Source organism: Embiotoca jacksoni, unplaced genomic scaffold (genome assembly GCF_022577435.1).
Source record: "Embiotoca jacksoni isolate LCO1_2020_lvr unplaced genomic scaffold, fEmbJac1.0.p SCAF_2, whole genome shotgun sequence".
In the NCBI taxonomy this organism is placed as follows: domain Eukaryota; kingdom Metazoa; phylum Chordata; class Actinopteri; family Embiotocidae; genus Embiotoca; species Embiotoca jacksoni.
The window spans coordinates 1290120-1311656 of record NW_027185340.1 but is presented as its reverse complement, the minus strand read 5'-3'; the positions used below and the strand labels follow the sequence as shown (position 1 = coordinate 1311656).

The 21537-nt window shown below is 41.0% G+C and overlaps 2 protein-coding genes across 4 annotated transcripts; one reads left to right on the top strand and one right to left on the bottom strand.

Annotated features, from left to right (window-relative positions):
• Positions 1-51: 51 nt before the first annotated feature.
• On the top strand, positions 52-11873 carry tlk1a (tousled-like kinase 1a). The gene is given in 24 exon segments (XM_069153797.1): positions 52-316; positions 318-356; positions 358-394; positions 4640-4761; positions 4893-4964; positions 5350-5388; positions 5981-6056; positions 6154-6197; positions 6407-6502; positions 6585-6671; positions 6781-6873; positions 7102-7212; positions 7294-7430; positions 7916-8104; positions 8345-8411; positions 8945-9042; positions 9182-9263; positions 9357-9448; positions 9631-9720; positions 9814-9983; positions 10068-10203; positions 10424-10535; positions 10623-10730; positions 10821-11873. Coding segments are annotated over 24 exon segments (2310 nt in total). The 5' UTR covers positions 52-274; the 3' UTR covers positions 10992-11873.
• Positions 11874-12013: 140 nt separating this feature from the next.
• Positions 12014-17239, bottom strand: LOC138200858 (Golgi reassembly-stacking protein 2-like). 3 transcript variants are annotated; one of them, XM_069153804.1, is made up of 11 exons: positions 17063-17239; positions 15761-16925; positions 15407-15487; positions 15127-15330; positions 14961-15047; positions 14746-14876; positions 14245-14377; positions 14037-14169; positions 13858-13941; positions 13644-13757; positions 12014-12811 (listed from the first exon to the last, which is right to left on the bottom strand). In XM_069153804.1, exons 4-11 carry the CDS (start codon positions 15292-15294, stop codon positions 12603-12605), a joined length of 1059 nt encoding a protein of 352 aa, XP_069009905.1. In that variant the 5' UTR covers positions 15295-15330; positions 15407-15487; positions 15761-16925; positions 17063-17239; the 3' UTR covers positions 12014-12602. The 3 variants fall into 3 exon arrangements, with proteins under 3 accessions (XP_069009905.1, XP_069009903.1, XP_069009902.1); XM_069153802.1 differs by lacking the exon at positions 15761-16925; XM_069153801.1 differs by lacking the exon at positions 15761-16925 and having other exon boundaries at positions 14746-15047.
• Positions 17240-21537: the final 4298 nt, after the last annotated feature.

Genomic DNA, 21537 nt, shown 5'->3' with positions numbered 1-21537 from the left:
CCTCGCGATAAGAATGTTGCGCACGAGGCGTGACGTTTCATCGGAAGCACTTGAAGACGGAGCCTGACCCGGAGCTGAGGTGCGCGAGGAGGTTTGTGCCCTCAAACAAAACAACAACAACAAAAAAAAACACGATTTAGACATTTTCCACTTCGGTGGCAGTCGGCGCGCCGGTCGCAGGAACAACTCCGCTCCGCCGCCCGGGTTCGTTGCTCGGTGCGCGGTGAGAGACGAGCCGCGAGCGCCGCAGCACCGACACACGAAAAGTAGCTTGATGAGTATCCAAAGTAGTGGAAGTTTGGAGGGGCCGCCATCTTTGGTCCCAGCGCTCCACGTCCCCAGCACCGACCGTGTTTTCAGCAGCGGACCGCGGCGGTGGTGAAGGCCCGGGAAGGTACCTGGAGCGGTGGAGACGCGGGTGTCTTTGATACTTGTTTGGTTTGGGGGCATTTTGTGCAAAACTAAAGGGAATTGTGTTAAAATGACCGAACAAAAATAAATAAAAAAAAAAAAAAATCTCGGTGGTGAAAACCTGCTGGTTAGCTAACGGTACGGAACCGCGTCGGCTCCGAAGTCCAGTGAGCCCGTTTGGTTAGCTGGTAGCCGGGGAGACACAGGCCGGTGTTTCTGTCCACCGGGCCGGTGTCCCTGTCCACCGGGCCGGTGTCCCTGTCCACCGGGCCGGTGTTCGTGTCCACCGGGCCGGGAGCAGCAACCTGAGACAAATACGAGCACGATGGCGATCAAAAAAAATAAAATAAAAAAAAAAACCTTTGCGAGAGCAGAAACGTCTCCGCTGCTGTCGCGGGGGACATCCTCCATTTAACGGGCTGCCGTTACCGGAGCCAACAGCCGCCCGGTGACCGTTAAACGTGGAGATGAATCGGTTAATGCAGCTGCAGAAATCAAGCAGTTTCTACCGGACAACGTTTATTTCTCTGGACTGGAGACGTGTCGATGTGCACCGCAGCCATCCTTTGTTTCCTGACTTGTTTACATGTCTTCACGTGTATTTGTCGTCATCATGGTGTAATATCTTCTGTTAACGGGCTGCTTGTGTCTTCAATGCATCTGTGTGTGTTTCTAAAGATCTCCCTTTCACTATAGCTGCTGAGGATGTGAGGATCTAAGGATGTGAGGATGTAAGGATGTGAGGATCTAAGGAGCTAAGGATGTGAGGATGTGAGGATCTAAGGATGTGAGGATGTAAGGATGTGAGGATCTAAGGAGCTGAGGATGTGAGGATGTAAGGATGTGAGGATGTAAGGATGTGAGGATGTGAGGATGTAAGGAGCTAAGGATGTGAGGATCTAAGGATGTGAGGATGTAAGGAGCTAAGGATGTGAGGATGTAAGGATGTAAGGATGTGAGGATCTAAGGATGTAAGGATGTGAGGATGTAAGGATCTAAGGATGTAAGGATATGAGGATGTGAGGATCTAAGGATGTAAGGATGTGAGGATGTAAGGATCTAAGGATCTAAGGATGTAAGGATGTGAGGATCTAAGGATGTAAGGATATGAGGATGTGAGGATGTAAGGATCTAAGGATCTAAGGATGTGAGGATCTAAGGATGTAAGGATGTGAGGATGTGAGGATCTAAGGATCTGAGGATGTGAGGATGTAAGGATGTGAGGATGTAAGGATGTGAGGATGTAAGGATGTGAGGATGTGAGATGTGTGGTCGCCTTGTGTGACCTCTTTGCTCCAAGTTAGGATCACTACGTGTTTGGTGAAGATGACCCACAAACCTGCAGGCTCACCAAGATACATAACTTAGTGTTCTCATGCTTCACTGGATAACTAATGATGGAGGACTTCACTCAGCTTTGGACATCGATGGAGCTTCTCTGTCTTTTGTATTATCAGTGTTTCACACACTGAATGAGTAATGGCTGCCTACATCAGTAGGACACTTGTAAATATTGAACCCTGCCACTCTATTCTCTGTGCATTTCTTTTTGTTTTTGGTTTAAGTTGCCGGTGACTGACTGAATGAACTCCGGTGGAGGAAGTCCACCCAGAGACTTTTCTTTTTGTAAGACTTTGTAAGTGTCTGTCATAAACAGGTGGTCACTCTGCAGAGCAGCATGGAGTTAAAATGACAGCCAGAGCTGTAAGGGTTCAACCACTTCCTCCTGCAGGGGCTTGGATATAGATAATAGTTGTGCACGGAGGCCTTCATGTTTGAAACAAAAGGAAATCTGTGAGAAGCAGCTCATGTGTATTTATGACATAAAACTGGCAAAAATAGTCTGAGTGAAATGTAGATATGGTTATGGATCATTCTCAGCCAGACTAAAATTGGACTCAAAAGCAGCAATAGAAAAGGTTTTAAAGCTACTGATTGTCACAAAGTTAATGGTCTTTATAGGTATTATTATCAAAGTTAAATGAAGCTGGTTGATCACCTATAACAACTGCTTTTAGAAGATCTTGCAGTGATGCTTATGTTGAAATTATAATTAACAACAACGAACATACCGTGTAGTCATTTAGTCTCTGCATGAGTTTCAGTAGCTAATCAAGCTGTAGTGAGGTGACAGGTGAAACTTGTGGCATTCATATAAATAGTTTGGAAATAAAGCAGATGTGTAACAGGCCTACAAATGTACTGCTGTGTAGAGAAATAAAGTAGTGTTTATGATTAATGACGGGGGGGGGACGACACAAACATTCTTTGTGAGCTGCTTTTTGCTCTCAAATTGGTGCAAACTTCATGTCACAGTAAACAGGCCGCGGTGCTGGAAATTACTTCAGCAAAATAGATTGAAAGTCAAAGTCCCATCTTCAGAAATGTGACAAGCATACTTGGTTGTTTCTTAGAAAGAGGAGACAGACTGGATGCTTTATTGTTGGTAAGATTTGTCCTATTAGGACACAAATGTCTTGAAGCACCGGAGGGCAGTGATTGTTTGTGACTTTTAGGAGTTGTCAGTAAAACAGTTGGTAAACTGTAGTTTACTTTGACCGCTTCTTCTCATAATAATTTATGATGTAAAGCTCTTATCTTTTGAGTCAATTTTGTGTTTCTGATAATCAAAGTTCAGTTAGACAAGTGCTGACTGTGACTTACATTTGTTTTGCCCGTGTGGTGAACTGCCGCTTCATATCCATGTCCAAAGTGTAAATGGTCATCAAAAGTGTCAGTGAATGTGGCTTTTTACGACTTGTTAAGGTTATTAATGAATACACATAAGGAGTAAGACATTTCTAAACTTAATTTAATATTTGTCCAAAACATAACCATGGTGGTTATTTTCTTTTTATAGTGTATAGTTGGTTGTCTGGAACCTGGTATGATATTAGGCTTGTTATGTTGATTTGTTAATAGTTTTTTAACTCTAAGGTATAAATATATTTTGTCCACAATGTTAATTCTATATTAAAAAGGATTTTTAATAAATGGCGGCATGCTTTTTGTTTTTGACACTTACTTGCACATCTATGTTGTGCTTATCTTCAAAATGGTCCTTAGTCAGTATTACTTGGCAGGTCTGCTGTACTCGATCTATTACAACTTAATGGCTGACAATATTTTTGCAGTGGATGATATTATAGATTACTGTTTGTTTTGCGATTAATACAAATACTTTTTTCTCTGCTGGACAACACAACTCTGGGTCTAAATTAAGTCCATTTCTAGGATGACTGCTTTTAAATATGAAACGATGTCTGCGTTTTATTTTTAAATTGCATTCGTTAAGTAGGGAAATTGACATTAGATCAATTTATGGTGGGCTTTTAAGTCAACCACATTCTGATTACAACTATTGTTCCCCTCAATATAGAAGTTTTATTATTTCTTCATCTGTTACTTCTGTGTTTCTTCTCTTTTGCACAGCTGAGATGTGTTCATGTCCCTTACGATCAGCTGGAGTTGTGCCTTTTGGAAGTGTTGTTTTATAACATACACAATTTCCAATCTGCCCTTTTCAAACTACTACAGTGCAGTTAATTGTTGGACGAGCTACATAGGCAGCTGTAATAGTTGATAAGCAGGTGGCTTTAAAGAGTAATAATGTTTGCCTATATTTATTGCACATTTATAATCTTTGACTACATGCAGGCTTTATTTCTAGCTGCCATGATTATTAACATATCAGAGTTTTTCATAGTGTAATGTTGTTGTTGTTTTTTTTTTTTAAATGGATTTTTAAAATCCCTACCTGTTATAACCATGGTTGCAGTGCCAAGACTCCATTCCCCTTTCAAAATGGTTGTCTCATTAAAGCCCAGGTTTAGTCTGCAGCCCACGGAGCTCCTGTATCAATCCCACAGGGAGCTTTTATTCAGCATTGCCTGGCAGTTGAAACATTGCTCATGGACTCTCATGATAATTATGTTTGTGCCACATTAAAGCCTATTACCTCTAAACCTGTCCCTTGAATTAGATTAATAGTTATATAGTGAACCCTGTCTTATACCAGGGAATTGGCATCAATTTAGTCTTGGCCTATATTCTGGTCTAGACCAAAATACTATCACCTGTCAGGATTTAGGCGAAGTCACATTAATCATAACTCTGCTATTAAATTCACTGCTGCTGTGTCCTCTGCTCTAGAATGGGCATTCAAAAGCTTCGTTGAAGTGGATCCTTGAATAACAGACGTACTGTGACTTGTTGCTAATCCTCTCAGGCACCATGGAGGAGCTGCACAGCCTGGACCCCCGGAGACAGGAGCTGCTGGAGGCACGTTTCATGGGCGGGGTCGGCGGCAGCACAGGGGGGAGCACGGGCAGCACAAGTGGGGGAACCAAAGTGAGTCCGTATTTAGCAATGTCACTTACACCAATCTTTCAATGTTATAAATAGTTGAAATATGAGGGATTTCTTGCAGTTTTATACGTAGTTATTTATTATCTGAACATTGTTTTGTTCGTGTCTTTCAGGGATTGACCAATAATGAATGTTCAAATCACAGTTTTGGAAGTCTAGGATCCTCAAGTGACAAGGAGTCAGAGGTACAGCTCCAAACCTGTCGGCACTGACTACATTTACATGGACCAGATCTGTCATCCTTGACTTTTCCAATAAACATAGTATACTGCATATTGTTTTTATCCATTTTGCTTGCAAAGCTTTTCCAGCCAACTTCTTTCTTACTGTGGAACAGAACCCAGTTAATTAGTGGCAATGACCCGAGGTTTGACTTACTCCTCAACTCAGAAGCAAACCTGCTCATTAGGAACCTGGGTTGTTGTATGTGTTCGAAAAAAATCATGTAAAGTCTGTCAATGTGCTGTTAGAGACTGTTATGAAGTACTGACGTAACAGATATTTTATCACCATCTTGCAAACAGAATCTGGTGTTTACCTCCACATGGTCTTTCCTTTCTCTTTTAACAGGGGTCTGATGTGAAAAGGGGAAGTTCTCCTGCTTATTCGGTGGGTATATAATCAGATCTGAAAAATTAATAGTTATCCCATAACATCTGTTACTATTTGGATTTTTGTCTGTGGTTAACATCGCTCCACCCTGCAGTTTGCGGTGATCCCTCAAGGTCAAGTCATGATGTGAAACAAACAAAATGTCATATTCAAACAAAAAATAAAAAGGCTTGTGCGAGAACTCTTTCTGAGGTGAAAATATTATTTCGAAAGTTATTGACAATTAAAGGCAGCAAAACATTTGATTTACAAATCATTACATTTAAATACTGCCCCCCTTTACAAGGCAGTTGTTTTTAAATTATTCAGAATATGAGTTTATTGTTCCAAAACTAATTGTAGACATATCGCGACTTTTGATTAGATTCTGATGATTTCAGATCACCAATGTCGGGTAGTTGCTGAAAAAATACATCTGATTTGTAACTTCAATCAAAACTAAATCTGTAAAATCACCCATATTAACTCTGCCAAGATATAGATCATGATTATTTATTGATTAGCACATAGGAGCAAAATAGATGCCACTATATAGATGACATAGCAGCAGCCCAAGTCTTGATGTTATGAAATATAATTTCTCTTTCAGACCCCGGAGAAGAAACAGTCTGAAACAACCAGAGGCAGAAAAAGGAAACCTGAGATCCAGTCAGAAAGCAGCCAAGGTTCCTGTCTTTTTGTTAAACTGGATATATTTTTGACTTTTGTTTATTTCAGTATTCGGTGAATCACAACACTGTTTTCCTCCTTTTCTCTTGACAGGAAAATCAATTGTGCGAGGACCCAAAATAAGTGATTATTTTGACGTAAGTTTGAGTTTGTATCAGATGTTGCTCATTAAAAGGAAGTGCTGAGTGAATAATGTTTGCTTTATTAGTCTTTGTTAAACATCTAAGGCATCATTTATTTCCTGCGTGTAAGACAACAGCACTACTGTGAAAGTAAAGAGACCACTGGCAGGTGTGCTGTTGCCAGATGTTAGGCAGCGATGTCACTTGTCCTCTCTGTCCTAAAGTTCCAGGGAGGAAATGGGTCCAGTCCTGTGAGAGGTCTCCCACCAGTGATTCGTTCGCCCCAGAACTCACATTCCCACTCTGCTCAGGGCGCTGCTGTAAGTTACACCAAAACTTGGAGTCAGAATCTCCATCTGCTGTCGACCTGTCCTAAAAGAAATGACGTCTCTTCCGTTGCAGGTTCGACAAAATAGCTCATCTCCTACTAGTCTGTCTTTTGGGGACCACATGACGCATCCAAAGCAACTAGCAGTCAAATTTGTTCAGGTGAGGGGGAGGACGGTTGGACACCAAAGGCTTCTTGTAATCGTTCTGAAACATGATTGAGATTCCTGAGCAACTTTTGAACAACATGTTTTGCTGTTTTCTGCTCCAGACTGACCTTACAGTGTTGAAACTGGCTGCCCTTGAAAGCACTAAGAATCTAGACCTTGAGAAGAAGGAGGGAAGAATAGATGACTTGCTACGGGTGAGAAGAAAACCTTTCTGTTTACTACCTTAAAGGAAGGCCTGACGAGACTGTGATATTACTGTCGTGCAAAAGTAGATCATTTTTTTATAGTAAATAAAAAAAAACGATTTTTATGTGACCTTCCAACATTGTACAAATATTTTCAAGATGTTTAATATTTTGGTGGATTGGAAATACGAGGTAATGTGTATGACTGCTGATATAATCTTTGTTTCTGCTTAATAGGCAAACTGTGATCTCAGGAGACAGATAGATGAACAACAAAAATTACTTGAAAAATTCAAGGAACGCTTGAATAAATGCATCACCATGAGCAAGAAGCTGCTTATAGAAAAGGTAAAGGTGTTTTTAGTCTGTACCCTTTATGATCAACTTTTATGTGCATATGCAAACCTTGTATTGTATGTTGTTCTTCAGAGCACCCAGGAGAAGCAGGCGTGTCGGGAGAAGAGCATGCAGGACAGACTACGTTTGGGCCATTTCACTACCGTGAGACACGGGGCCTCATTCACAGAGCAGTGGACAGATGGCTACGCCTTCCAAAACCTAGTCAAGTGAGAACCTTTATGATTGTTTTTGTGCCATAAATCTATTGATAATTTTCTTTAATTCAAACTTAATTTATTTTAACAGTGGCACTCCTTATTTCAGGAGTACCCTGTTAGCGGTTGTACAGCTCAGGCTTCTTTTTCTTGGCCAACTCTGACACCTCATGACTCTGAGAAAGATGGATTTGATCCTTATGTTTTCAAAACGGATTTATATTTGTTTATTTATCATTATTATTGTCGTATCATTGTACACCGAGAAATACAGGATAACGGAATGACAGGTACCCAAAAAGATTTGCAGACTTTATTGAAATATTTCAAATATTAGATTCAACTTGAAAAAAAAAAATTCTAATTTGGGTGCAGCCCTAAAAGAAACTGTCCAGCTTTGATAATAGTTGTAGATATTTATTTTGAGTCACGAATATAAATGGGGGAAAAAAAAAAATCTATATACGTGTACGTTCTGATTCCATGTCCATCGGCAGACAGCAAGAGTGGATAAATCAACAGAGAGAGGATATTGAGAGGCAGAGAAAACTCCTAGCCAAGAGGAAACCCTCAACCTCCAGCAACTCCCAGGCACCAACCACAAACTCAGAGCCAAAGCAACGCAAAACCAAGGCAGTGAATGGAGCAGAAAGTGATCCTTTTCTAAAACCCAGCCTACCTCAGCTGTAAGTACAAGACTTTGTATGTTATTAATGCACCAGTAGTTCCCTCGGCCAAGACACCGTTTAAAACTCTGTTGCTTTTGGCCTTGTGCTCTTGTATCTTCACCAGTTGTAAAACAACTATTAACAGCCAAAGGCAGCATAATATTAAATTTAAAGTAGTAATCTGTGCAAAAACATAGAGACTGTTAATTCAAGCAAATGCTACAATTTTTCTTCCAACGTTTCTCTCATTCTGAAAAGGCTGACACTAGCAGAGTACCATGAACAGGAAGAGATCTTCAAACTGCGACTTGGACATCTGAAGAAGGTTTGTTAAATACTGAAGCTGGTAAACAGAAGCAGCAATAATTTAATAGAACATTTTATCATTCATCCAGTGTTTTTATGTACAGTACAGTCACAAGGCATTACGTATTAACTCCTTCATAAGTTAATAATTTTATCCAGAAGCCACAATATAATAATAAAGCCTTTTTTTCTTTCTTTTTTTCACAGCTTAGAATTTGTAAAGTTAATGTCAGTAATTTTTTGAATGGAGAAAATCTTCTATGTGAGAACAATTGAACATATTCAGGCTTTTCTTGTGCCCTGAATGAAACAACTGTTCCTTCTGTATGAATCAGCTAATGGGCAGAGTGAGCCTGTAATTGGTTGATTAATTCATTGTTGTCTTGATGAATAAGCATCAGAGGAAGCCCTTGACAGACTGTACCAAGTCAGCCCTGAATATTTAATTCAGGACTAGTAATCTGTGTTCTAGTGGGTTTGGATGAACTCCTCTACTTGTCGTCAGGAATCTGAACTTCCTTCTGTTCGTTGGTGTGTTTGAATCATTTATAGGAAGAAGCTGAGATCCAGGCAGAGCTGGAGCGTCTGGAGAGAGTGCGCAACCTTCACATTCGGGAGCTGAAGAGAATAAATAATGAAGACAGCTCCCAGTGAGTCGTCAGCAATTTCCTTGACAGATACTGTGTTGGAGCATGATGATGTGCACACGAGGCTAGTAGCCTCAACCATAGTAGTAATATTAAATAGTAAAACCTGTCATTGGCACATTTGTATATTTTTCATTTCAAGATTTAAAGATCACCCAACGCTGAATGAACGATATCTGCTCCTGTATCTTCTGGGGAGAGGCGGCTTCAGTGAAGTTTACAAGGTAAGCTATGAAGTCTTGACGCTATAATTTACAACACAAAAACAACTCTGATTTGAGTGTCAGTATAAGCCGACCTTTTGTGTTGTTGTTCAGGCGTTTGACTTGATTGAACAACGATATGCTGCTGTGAAGATCCACCAACTTAACAAGAACTGGAGAGAAGAGAAGAAGGAGAACTATCACAAGTATGTTGACCCACGTGGAAATATGTAACCTCACCTGCAACATGTAATTATGGATTTGGATTGTTGTGGCATTCTTACAAAACCTATCCCGGTGTCCTCAATGCTCGGCTATCAGTGCAGAATACAGCACCTTCCTCCTCTGGTTAGTAGTATAAACATCTTCATGAAACACCTTTCCACAGGCATGCATGTCGAGAATACAGAATACACAAGGAGCTGGTCCATCCCCGGATTGTGAAACTTTACGACTACTTCTCACTGGACACAGACACGTTAGTGACTTCATGTTTTCCAGCTCCTTTCAGTGGGTTTCTGTTCCATGTGGGCTGTAATTCTTAATAATAAGCCTTTTATCCATTCGATAGGTTTTGCACCGTTATGGAGTATTGCGAGGGCAATGATTTGGATTTCTACTTGAAGCAGCATAAGCTAATGTCTGAGAAGGAGGCACGATCCATAGTCATGCAGATCGTCAATGCACTAAAATACCTGAATGAAATCAAACCCCCCATCATCCATTATGACCTTAAACCAGGTAAACGTTCCTTCCTTCTGGACAACTGATGCATGAATACATTAACATGGTTTTAGTGCTGACTTCATGTTCTTTGATTACAAGGTAATATCTTGTTGGTGGACGGCACGGCCTGTGGGGAAATCAAAATCACTGACTTTGGTCTCTCCAAAATCATGGATGACGACAACTATGGCGTTGATGGGATGGACCTGACATCACAGGGTGCAGGGACCTATTGGTGAGAAACAATCTTCCTCTTATACGTGCATCACATATATAAGCATCTATAGTCGTGGAGGAAGTATTCACATCATTTAAATTTGTAAAGGTAGCAATACGTATAGTATGTCACTCAGAACTGCTGTTAAAGTATAGTACGAGTACCTTGAAGTACCTCTACTTTCAACCACTGGTTGTTTATGTGTAAACTTCTTTTTTCTTTGTAATTCTCATTTCAGGTACTTGCCTCCTGAATGTTTTGTGGTCGGTAAAGAACCTCCAAAGATCTCCAATAAGGTGGATGTGTGGTCAGTGGGTGTCATCTTTTTCCAGTGTCTGTATGGAAGAAAGGTGAGGAGCACAATAGATTTTTATTAAATGGTTTTTTTTTTATGTTTTGTATCATTGCTGATGATAAAGGACTTTCCTCTTTCTCAGCCTTTCGGACACAATCAGTCACAGCAGGACATCCTGCAGGAGAACACCATACTCAAAGCTACCGATGTTCAGTTTCCTGTAAAGCCTGTTTCAAGTAATGAAGCAAAGGTAGGAGGTTTTCAAAATGTCACGTATTATCAAGGAAAACTCCATCTTCAAACTAATTGTTTATTTTAAAAATGGTTCCTCTCCCTTCAGGCCTTCATAAGGCGGTGCTTGGCATACAGGAAGGAGGACCGGATCGACGTTCACCAGCTGGGAAGTGACCCCTACTTGCTCCCTCACATGCGAAGATCGAGCTCCTCTGGAAATCTGCAGATGAGTGCTGCTGGCTCAGGACCAGCTTCCTCCAGTATCATCTCATATTGACAGTTTTGAACCGAGACGGAAAGGAAAACTGACAACTGAAGTTGCGCCTGCAGAGCTCCTCAGAGGCTTGGGCTGGCGAGAGGAGCGACAGAAGGAGCAGGACACAGGTGGGGAGATCTCACCTGGCCTCCTCTGACCTGTGCCAGGCTTCTACTTGTTTACCAGGGCTTGATCAACAGAGGGACGGTGAAGGGAAGTTTTAAAGGACATGGGTAAATGGATCTTCTCGATGGTCCGACAAAAGCACTGAAACTGACTGCGTACCTTGAAGAAAATGTGACTGGACGCTCTGTTCAGATGTTGCAGATGGATAAAGCCTTAAAGGGCCGAAGGGAGACTTGGCAGCCCGCCGTTTAGACTAAATAACATGGTCCTGCCAGGGTGCAAATGATTCAGCTGCTAGAAGTTAATTTACTGTGAGGAGAGAAATGTCATTAAGTAGAACTACAAAGATTTCACTATTGATTTGGATAAATGTTTTGTTTTTCACAAATGTTAGGCTTTAATTTGACTTCTTAGCCATGAGAATGTAACGTGTAGCATACAAGTGGCATCTAGTGTCATGTAGGTTGGGGCAGATTACTTATGTTTAATGCACAAAGTAACCAAATGTAGAAAAATTACAATGTATAAAACCCTATGCAGGAATATTAATTAACAGATAAATTGGAAACTGTATATGCTGTACAAGTGAATTTTCAAATTTTGAGCTGCAGCAGGAAGATGTTCAAAGAGTTAAATTTTCCCAGTGTAAAACTAGTTTCCTGGAGTGGTTTCATTTTGCTGCTTCGTTGCTCTTACTTTTTCAAGGGCTGTATGTTCCACTTCGGGTACAAATTGTACAGTTCTGCTAAGAGTGAATAATAAATGCCAGGAAACTTTTTTTCTCCCACTGAATGGTATTATAGATCACATCCTGATAAATCCCTTTTTACATTATGGGGTACAGTCTGAGATTATACTGGCACCTTCTGGCCTTTTTCTGGTACTACCAAGGATACGAGAAAAACCAGAGGCTGACGTAAAGAAAATACATCAGTTTAATTCAAGGTAATGATATCTCACTGTGCAAATTATGTTTTTCACAAAACCCTTTCATAATGGTCACAACGCTGCAGCAAACCTGCTTTTCAAAAGGGAAAACTTCCAGTAGTACAAGTTCCAGCTCCACCTTCCCCTCATCACCTCAAATTTAAACCCCATATAGATACAAAGATACTGAATTACAGTAACTCATTTTCCACATTAAACAACTTTGTTTTAGCAAAGTTATCACACTTAATACTGAGTTGTCAAATCATTTTCAAGTTGTTCTGCGACGGTGTAAGTTTGAACTCTCTAAAAGTATTTAATTCTTATTTTTCCCTTCGCTGAACATCAACAAACTGCTCCGAAGACGGCGGACTGTATTTCTTTTAACAAACCCTTTGCAGGACAATCTGGGTTTTGCTGCATATGACGAGGCCAGCAGTGAAGCTGCAGGATCTCCTCCGAGCTCGTACAATCATAACGATGTGTGTCGGAGCAATTTGACGGCTGAGTGGAGCAGCCGATGGACTGCTTCTATCCTGTAAGGCCTTGAGAGCAAGCTGCCATCCTCAGTGCTCTCTGCTAAGATGAGTCCACAGTCATCGTGATCTTTATCGATCCAGAGGTGGTCACTGATGAAGGCTTGGGGGTCTTTGAACTGTTCATTTGGACCGTGGAGGAGGGAGGTGCCGTGTCCGGTGTAACGGCCGGCGCTCTGTTAGCACCGCCTGGAGGAAGCGTCGCAGCGGGGACGACAGCCGGCAGGTTGAGAGGAGGAAGTGGTGGAAGACCTGCAGAGTACAACAGAAAATCTTCCATTCAACAGCATTTTAAGCTTTTACAATCCCTTCATTGAACTGGCTAAATATATTTAGTATTTTTATTACTAGATATTTTTGTTGATTGTACTTTAAATTGGAATCTTTTTAACCACAAATTCCTGAACACTACATTATTTTCTTTTTGACTTAGAGAAGATCACCAGTTCAAGTTTTAGACAACAGTCATGTGATCAGATGAGCATTGAAACGGTTTGCTTGGTGTAATCATTGTTTTTAGGAGCCCTGAAGAGATCCTTTCTAATTCTTTACAAAGGTAAGTTATGTTTGTGTGCAAGAAAGTAGTCTGAAATGAATCTGGAGTCATCGTCCCTCCACTGCAGCTCAATAAGGAAACCCCGGAAGGAATGTTGGACAAATGGCTTTATAGTTGAAGGATTTCTTTGTAATTTGTATAAAGGCTCATTTACACTTGTGGACTTTTTTGCACAGACAGAAGACTGTGGATTTGTCTTGTTTACTCTGGATTTTCATCATGAAAGGATTTATCTTCAGGGCCACTAACAAAAGGAGGAACAAGTCAAACCTGTTTCTGATGGACGACTAGTTTTAATGATCAGGAGTGCTGGTTGTCACTGTCGTGTTCCTAAAGCGAAGCTCTGACAGGAGTACATCAGGCTTCGGCTAAACAGAGAACACTTTGCAGTGCCATTAATTCAACCTTGGTTTTCAGCTTTTCCTGTGATTTGTGGACTCTTAAAAAACAAACAAAAAAACCACCAGATTTAATCCGTTATGATAATTACAATTTAACCAAAACACAGTCCAGAGAACAAAACCCTACCTGCATATTGTAATCCAACTCCAGGAGGTAACACGTGACCCACATCAGGTAAGGTGACATTTAGAGTTGGCAAATTAGGAATGGGTGGAAGACCTCCAAGGAGGGGCATCAGACCTGGACCACAGAAATGAAGGCAGTGTGACGTGTAGCAGACTTACAATCATACAAACCATCACAGCGGAGGAGCTACAGGCTCCAACGACATTTGACCAACCTGGTGGTGTTGGAGCAGGACTGACCGTCAGTGCAACGCTCTGTGAGGCGGCTCCTTGGTTCGGCAGCGGGACGGTAGGAGCTCCTGAAAAACATAACTGTTCCTGTTAAATCACACGTGGACAGACATATTTAGGGACCTATATGGGACCTTTTAAACAGTCGGGGATGACGGTGCACCTGTTGGCAGATGGCTCAGGACATCGGTCGGGTTCGAGCTGACCGACAAGCTGGAGAGAGACCGCTCTAATCCAGTCGAAGCAGAAGACGAGACAACAACAGGAACAGTTGGAACGACGGCAGACAGATGGACCTGGGAAAGAAAATCACTTCTCAGCCGGATGACATCAAAATAAAGCGAGATGCAGTTATTTCTTGAAGATGCTACCTCTGTGAAGCCATCTTTAGGTGAAGGCGCTGGTTCACCAGGAGTCCGTGCAGGGAAACTAATCTTCTTGCCTTCTGCAAATGGCAACGTAGGAATCCTGTGCAGGTATCCGTAGCCAATCCCACATCCCAGACTGAGACAGAAACACAGCAAACCTGAGGAGAACTACGTGATGGGAGAAGCTAATGGCTCGGAAACAAATCCTCCATGTCGGTGACTTCTGTTCTGAACTTCTATCATTCTCAACCAATATATCAAAATAACACAAAACCTACAAACATACAAACCAAATGGTTGTAAATGTCACAATTTCATAAGGCTTTATTGTTAATATTGTGGTATGTTTGATTGATTTTTAATTGATCTATTAGGTTAGCACCTTTAACATTGTGCTTTTATAACGCTGTGCGTACAGTCAAACAAATAATATCAAATAAACACAACCTTTTTCAGGCAACAGGAGCCCAGCTGGGTCGATCATTCTCTGGAACAATGTCCTACCTGCCTTCTCCCCCCCAGTCAGAGTTGGGCGTGATGACCACCTCGCGGCAGTTGTCTGTGTCCGTGTTGTAAACGTACAGCTTCAGCTCCTTCTCTTCGTGGGTTTCAACGAGGGAGATCAGGTCTTCGCTCTGTTGTAAGAGGACAGATACACACCAGGTCAGCCCGTTGCCGGTTTGATTTTCAACGTTTCTACCGATCTGTGAAGCAGGTACCTCGTTCATGACGGTGTCGGCTCCGATGATGTAGTCGGTGTGAGCCCTCAAACCAGCCAGGGCTGCAGGAGAGTTTGGTTCTACTTCCTGGACTCAAAACAACGTGTATAAAACATGTCACGAGAATACCTCAAAAATATAGTTCCAGTCAGACCGCCACACTCACCAAGACGTGCCAAACATTTTCATTGGCTCCTTCGAAGCTGCAGAAGCGGATGCTGACCCCCAGAAGTCCCTGGCCGCCCCACAGGCTGCTGGGTGTGACGGCCGTCTCCCTCACAGCCAGCGACTTGCTGCTGTACAACAGCATCTTGATCGGCCGCTCCACGTTCATCTTCAGCAGCTCTTTCAGGGTGTCGTTGTCCTTATTCTATTACAATACATTTCAATAATTCATCATCATGCTTAAGACCTGCAGGAACATGTTTTATGAACAGGAAACTTACCAGTCTAGTGTCACAAATTGAGATGATAAAATCAAAGAATGGCTCCAGTCCTGCACGGTGACCGGGGGAATTCTCTTGCACCTGCAAAACGTTTGCAGCATAAGGTGGTCAGATGGTAATCAGCTCAGGAGCTACGAAATATTACCAGAAAAACCAAAGCAAGAAGGTAAGAAACGAACACTAAGTGATTTGAGGGAATGCCAACATCTGCCACGGTGAGGATTAGATTAAATGCTGTAGCTTTAATAAAGATCAAATTAAAAACCAAAAGATATTAGGCAGAGTGTAGATAGATGAGAATGAATCCATCCAAGGAGGAAAAATAGAAGTTGTCAGTGACAAAATGTGGTTTACCTCTATTCTAGTATAATGTGTCTTGTGAGGTTACAACATCCAGGATTAGTATGATGGAAATGAACCGTAAACATCCAGACAATCCATCATAAGTGGAACTGAATCATCCTGCTTATGCAACAGAAAGTAAACAAACACATATACATCGATCGGCCACAACATTAAAACAAACAACCGTGACGCGTTAGATATCACACAACAGCTCGGCAAAAACATCATCCCAATCTAACAAGAACTATGATGCTCAGTTGTTATTCAGTTTTGATTGAGAGACATGTTAATATATTGAAATGGCTTCAATATATTATATTATATGTTAAATTATATAGTTAATATGTTGAAATGGTCATTTTAGAGACTAATACGTGTTGCTGGGTTACACTGAGGTGCTCCTCCTGTTTTATCAACCCAGTTCATTTAAATAGGAGTTTATCATCATTGAGAACTAAAGGAACCAGAAAATATTTAGCTTTTTGTTTTATCAGAAATGACTGAAAAAGATTTATTGATTATGAAAATAGTTTGTGATTATTTTTCAGCCATTCAGCTAATCAAGTATTTGAATAATCATTGAAGATTTACATTAATCAAAACAAACTATTTGCACATTTCAAGTTTGGCTTTTAAGAGGTTTGATTGATATTTTCAACAATTTAAAATATTTTGTTTTACTATTTATGATTAATTTAAAAAATATTTAGCAAATTAATAATTTGCACATTAATCAATAATGAAAGTAGGGATGAGAAATAGAAACATAAAGCGGAGATTTCATCCCCCTTTTTATTTTTGAATCACAGCATGTTCTGAAGAGAGGCACACACCCATCATCATCATCATCATCATCATCATAAGTCCCAGTAGTTGCCACACCGGTTTTTCTGCATCAAGCAGCCGGTAGTTTTATCCTGAGAAGCCAAAGAGCTGAGATATGGGCTCCTCATGTTAACAGCTGCATGTTCACATGTGAATAACCTGGTGAAGAACAGAAGAGTTCCTGCTCCACATTCAGAAGTGGAAACAGGATGCTGAGCAGCTTCCGATCACAGCGGGGCGTCGCTGCAGGTTTCCTTCATAAGCACTGACAGCTAGCTGACAGGTCAACCAGCTCTGTATATATCTGCGGATGTGACTCCTCTTCAGGGTCCTTATCAAATGTCCTCAACTGCATGACGACATAAATGTAAATATTGAACAGGCTGTTCCTGAGGAGAGAAGTCCTGTTAGCTGCAGCCTGCAGGAAGCCTCTGCAGCTAACAGGAGGTCACAGTCACCGCGCCTCGACAGCAGAGCTGCTCTTACCCGCAGGACGTGGTAGCCTTCAGTCCCCCCACCCGGCACCTCGACGCTCGGAGAGCCCCCCATGTTTCCCTGGAAGTAGGAGTCAGGGTGGGAAACCTGTTGTGGTTCGCAGGCGGCTCTGCGCCAGATCAGGAGGTTGCTGTGGTTCCTGGTTCGCAGCGCTTCCGCTGTGGTGCAACCCTCCCTGCCAGCTGTTTGATGACAGCATCGGTGCCTCATTAAATCAAATCAATATTCATCCAGAGTTATAACGGACATGGAGGTTTTGAACTCGAGCACGGATGGATTACTTGATGAGCCAGTGAGAAAACATTTACAAATAAAATACTTGCAGGGATTTCAAGATGTGTCCTGCTTGTGTAACAAATATAAAGTTGGCCTTGATTTTAGGTTGACATCATGGATTGATTGCTGAACAGCCCAAAATGAGAGAGAGCCTTTGGATCAAAACCTCCTTCTGAAGGGACTGTAAACGTCTTCTTCTGGGAAGTCAATAAAATAACTGGAGACACAAAACAACCACAAACAGACAACTGCACAATGACATACAAATGATTGGAGACATCAAATTACATAAACAGACACAAAATGAATTCAAAGACACAAAACAACCACAGAGAGATGGAAAGTGTTCGTGGTTGAAAGAGAAAGGACTCCTACAAAAACCCCAGATATATTTTAAAAGTTGTTTCCTATTCAGATCCCAGAGTCTTCGGTATAATCACGCAGGAGCAGAAACGAGAGCCGGTGAGACGTGAAGGAATAAAATAGTCTCTGATCAAACAGTGATAATAAGGGATATTATCAGCACCTTAAAGAACACGAGCTCAAGGAGTAGATTAATGTCTGTGTAAGTTGATGATATCTCTAATGCTGCAGCTCTTATCAAATAATTTGAAATAAATTTGCTCAGCATTGAGATTCTCCTCATCAATCATCAGTTATCCTGTCAGTCTCCGCTCACCTTGATTCTGTCTGCAGGCTGCGTGTGATGATACTTTAAGCTTAAAATGCTCTCTGATTCCAGACAGGAGATAAAGTCCTGTTGTGATCTGTCCTGACGAGAACATTTCATTCTTGACATTTTGCTCAGAGCCGACATTGTAACTTAGATTATTAAAGAATAAAGATTTTGTTGCAATTATTGTTTTTCATTTGTTCAAAACACGCAAATGATGAACATGGAAAAGAAAGGCAGTACTTATTCATTTGATTGTTGATTAGAAAAATCTAAAAACATTTCCCACAATCACGATGTACAACATCACAGACGGATGTAGACGTTTAATTCTGCTTTAATACTCAAACCAAACAATAAGCCACTTATACTTATCGTTATGGTGTTGAAGGTCACTTGATTCTCTCTTCTATTGTTATGTAAAAATAGCCATATATATACAGAGATATGTCTTTTTTTAAATGTATCATGGTCAGTGATATCAACAGTATACTATTTATTTCTTAGGCCATTCACCGTTCTTAACAATTCTTCACACCCATTATTTACAACCAGCTACAAATACACCTAACATGGTGACTCTTGCTCTTTTGAGAAGCAGATAAATATACTCTGTATTTCAGCAGCAGCTTGCTGACGCCTTAAAACTGTGCGATCACTGTTCTGGATAGCTGTTTCAGATTTATACTTCTTCAGTGCTCCAAGGGATTTACAGCTGAAGCTGCCAAGAAGTGCACTGTCCTTTTGTTCAGGGATTTTTACGGCAGATATCCAGTCTGAGATGGAGGGAGACAATAACACACCATCTCTCTCTCACTCTCTCTCTCCCTCACACACACACACACACACACACACACACACACACACACACACACACACACACACACACACACACACACACACACACACACACACACACACACACACACTTTGAAGCGGTGTAACGAAGTGAAGGCCAGCCCAAAATGTCCTCACTTCGATGGTCTGAAACTAAATCTTGGCCTCTTAAAGACAGTTACAAGTACATACACACTGCATTTCTACACAGTAAGCAAGTATCATAAGCTGTTTCTGCCACTTGTTTAATGCTGTACATCTGTGAGATGCCCGTTTTTGCAGCGTGAAAGAAAGGTCTGTCCAACAAATGCATGCTCTCTGCTGAAACACTGCAGTCTGGTGTGCTGGGAAGGAAAGATAAAATGCAAAGTGAATTAGAAAAGTCTGTATTAAGACGACAGCGCAGCAGAGCCAAAGCACAGGTAGTTATCATGTCATTAATGTGGTTGTTCATCATTTTATTTTCAGCAACATCAGACATGTTTCCTGTCCTGTTTTTTCACTTCAGAGCATTCGATTCCAGTCGTGTGCTGTGAGCTTGTTTAGATCATTTAACATGCGTGATTGCAGTCAGTACGCGCAGACTCACTAACTGCTCCTCGGTTCCTGCGTATTCCTTTAGAAAATGTCCAACAGAGACATTTACTAGCAGCCTTTCAACTTTAACAAGCGCCAGATTAGGTTTACACTCCCCAGCCATGGACACAAGTTACAGTCTCTGGACTATTAATCTCCTGCTTGAAATTTACTTTCTGCCAAGATTAATCAAGTTGTGGGCACGTAGTCAATAAGAGGAGGCTATTTAGATACGTGTAAGCCATTATAATTACTTTAGAAGTCAGAGACCTTAAAGTGTTATAATTAATTCTGTTATCACAGTTTTGTTAAGCACGGCTGCAGTTTGCTTGAATTGAGGAACAACATGGACAGATCGTAGTGACACGAACACCTCTGGAAGGACAAGGGTTTGTAATTATTGTCTTTTACAGTGAACAAAAGTGAAAATGTGATTATTGTTGATAATATTGTCATGAGGTAACAAATAAAAAAATAAAAAAAGAAGCAATTGTTAGTAGCCTAATGGGAAAAGCTGCATGTGTGTATGAGTGGTGAGTGGAGAAGAAAGGGGGAAGGGCTGGCAAGCAGCCTGCAGTCAATATCATCATCATCATTTCATTAGACTTGTTTCACACAATGGGAACGTCAGTATCTATTAGGAAGCTAATGTGGCAGTGATTCCCAGGGGCGGGGATATATTTGGCACATCGGGAAACCACTGACAAGATTCATAGATATATAAGAGAGAGGAGCAACACAGCTGAGTATGGGTGGATGGCTGAGCGGCCTATTGTGTGTGAGAGAGGAAAACCTTCACATCAAAACCTCCAAATACTCAACTAAACCAGGAAAAGTACGAGTAAGACGTAATAAATACCACTGCTGTTTGTTTCAGTTGCAGTGATGTAATGAATGCTGAACTCTCTCTCCCTGTGTGTGTGTGTGTGTGTGTGTGTGTGTGTGTGTGTGTGTGTGTGTGTGTGTGTGAAGAGATTATTGCAGGGACAGACATTAAGCGTTTCAGTCTGGTGTTTAGAGTTTTCTTCTTTTTTTTAATTATGCTTATGATTAAAATTGATGAAGATGTTAATATTGGATTCAATTGACCAACACCTTTAAATACTAAATAAGTTTATAATTTAAATCAGCTCTAAACCTACACTTTGCATAAAAAATGTTTACCATTATAAACATTACCAATATAATGAATCTGATGAAATTATTGATGAAATGCATTACACTGAATAATTTGACTTATATGAGCTGATTGATCCGGTAATTATGGAACATTCGTTAATGTCCAGAGTTACTGGACTGTGACACTATAGGACTCGAGAACTGGTCTCATTTACATTTAATCATTATAATATTCTCCAGCAGCTGCTTCCAAAACGTTATTATGTTTTGCACATTTAGTCTTCGACGACACTACCGTCTATAAACCAACAAACAAACAAAATCTCCCTGCAGATGTGGCAAGAAATCAAAGGTTATTATTTCTTTTTGCCCGTTAAGAGAGGTTATCCCTTTAATTCTCTAAGGTTCCCTGTAACTTTACAAAGCTGCCACTGACACCAGGTCCGTAATGACCGCAGCACTGAAGCATGAAACAAAGAAACAGCGTCTGCCCGGTGGAGGAAGGGTGGAGAGTCAGACCTGATATAGCTCTGTCGAAATAAAACACAGCCAAGCAAAGCCTCGAAATAGGCTCCTCGGGAAAAAAAATGTTAAGAGATCACAGTCTGGTGCTTTTTATGACAAAAGTGTGAGTAATGAGAGAAGTGAAGGGATTGGCAGGAGGTACTCATGAAATCTCAGCTGGGAGATGATCGGCCAATAAAAAAGTCCCTCCGGGGTGATTAATCTGATCAATGGTTGCTGACGGCTAAGTGGATTGAAAAGACGTTCCAGAAGACACATTTTTTTTTAAATAGAATACATTTACCCAAGCTTACCAATCACTGCGAGATTTGCAGACAATGTCCAAGATGAATGCCATCATATTGAGATTATCGTCTCTACGTATTGAACTTATTTACGTGTATTTGTTGAATGGTGGAATATCAGCAGAGATGATCGTCCACTTTGATGTGTTTCAACCCGTCTTTGTCTGTGAATGATG

Coding starts and splice junctions, on each gene's coding strand:
- LOC138200858 (XM_069153801.1), bottom strand. CDS start 17,125: ATGGGGGGCTCTCCGAGCGTCGAGGTGCCGGGTGGGGGGACTGAAGGC. Junction 14,170..14,244: donor CTAAAGATGGCTTCACAGAG/GTAGCATCTTCA, acceptor TTTCTTTCCCAG/GTCCATCTGTCTGCCGTCGT. Junction 12,812..13,643: donor AGTTGGATTACAATATGCAG/GTAGGGTTTTGT, acceptor TGTACTCTGCAG/GTCTTCCACCACTTCCTCCT.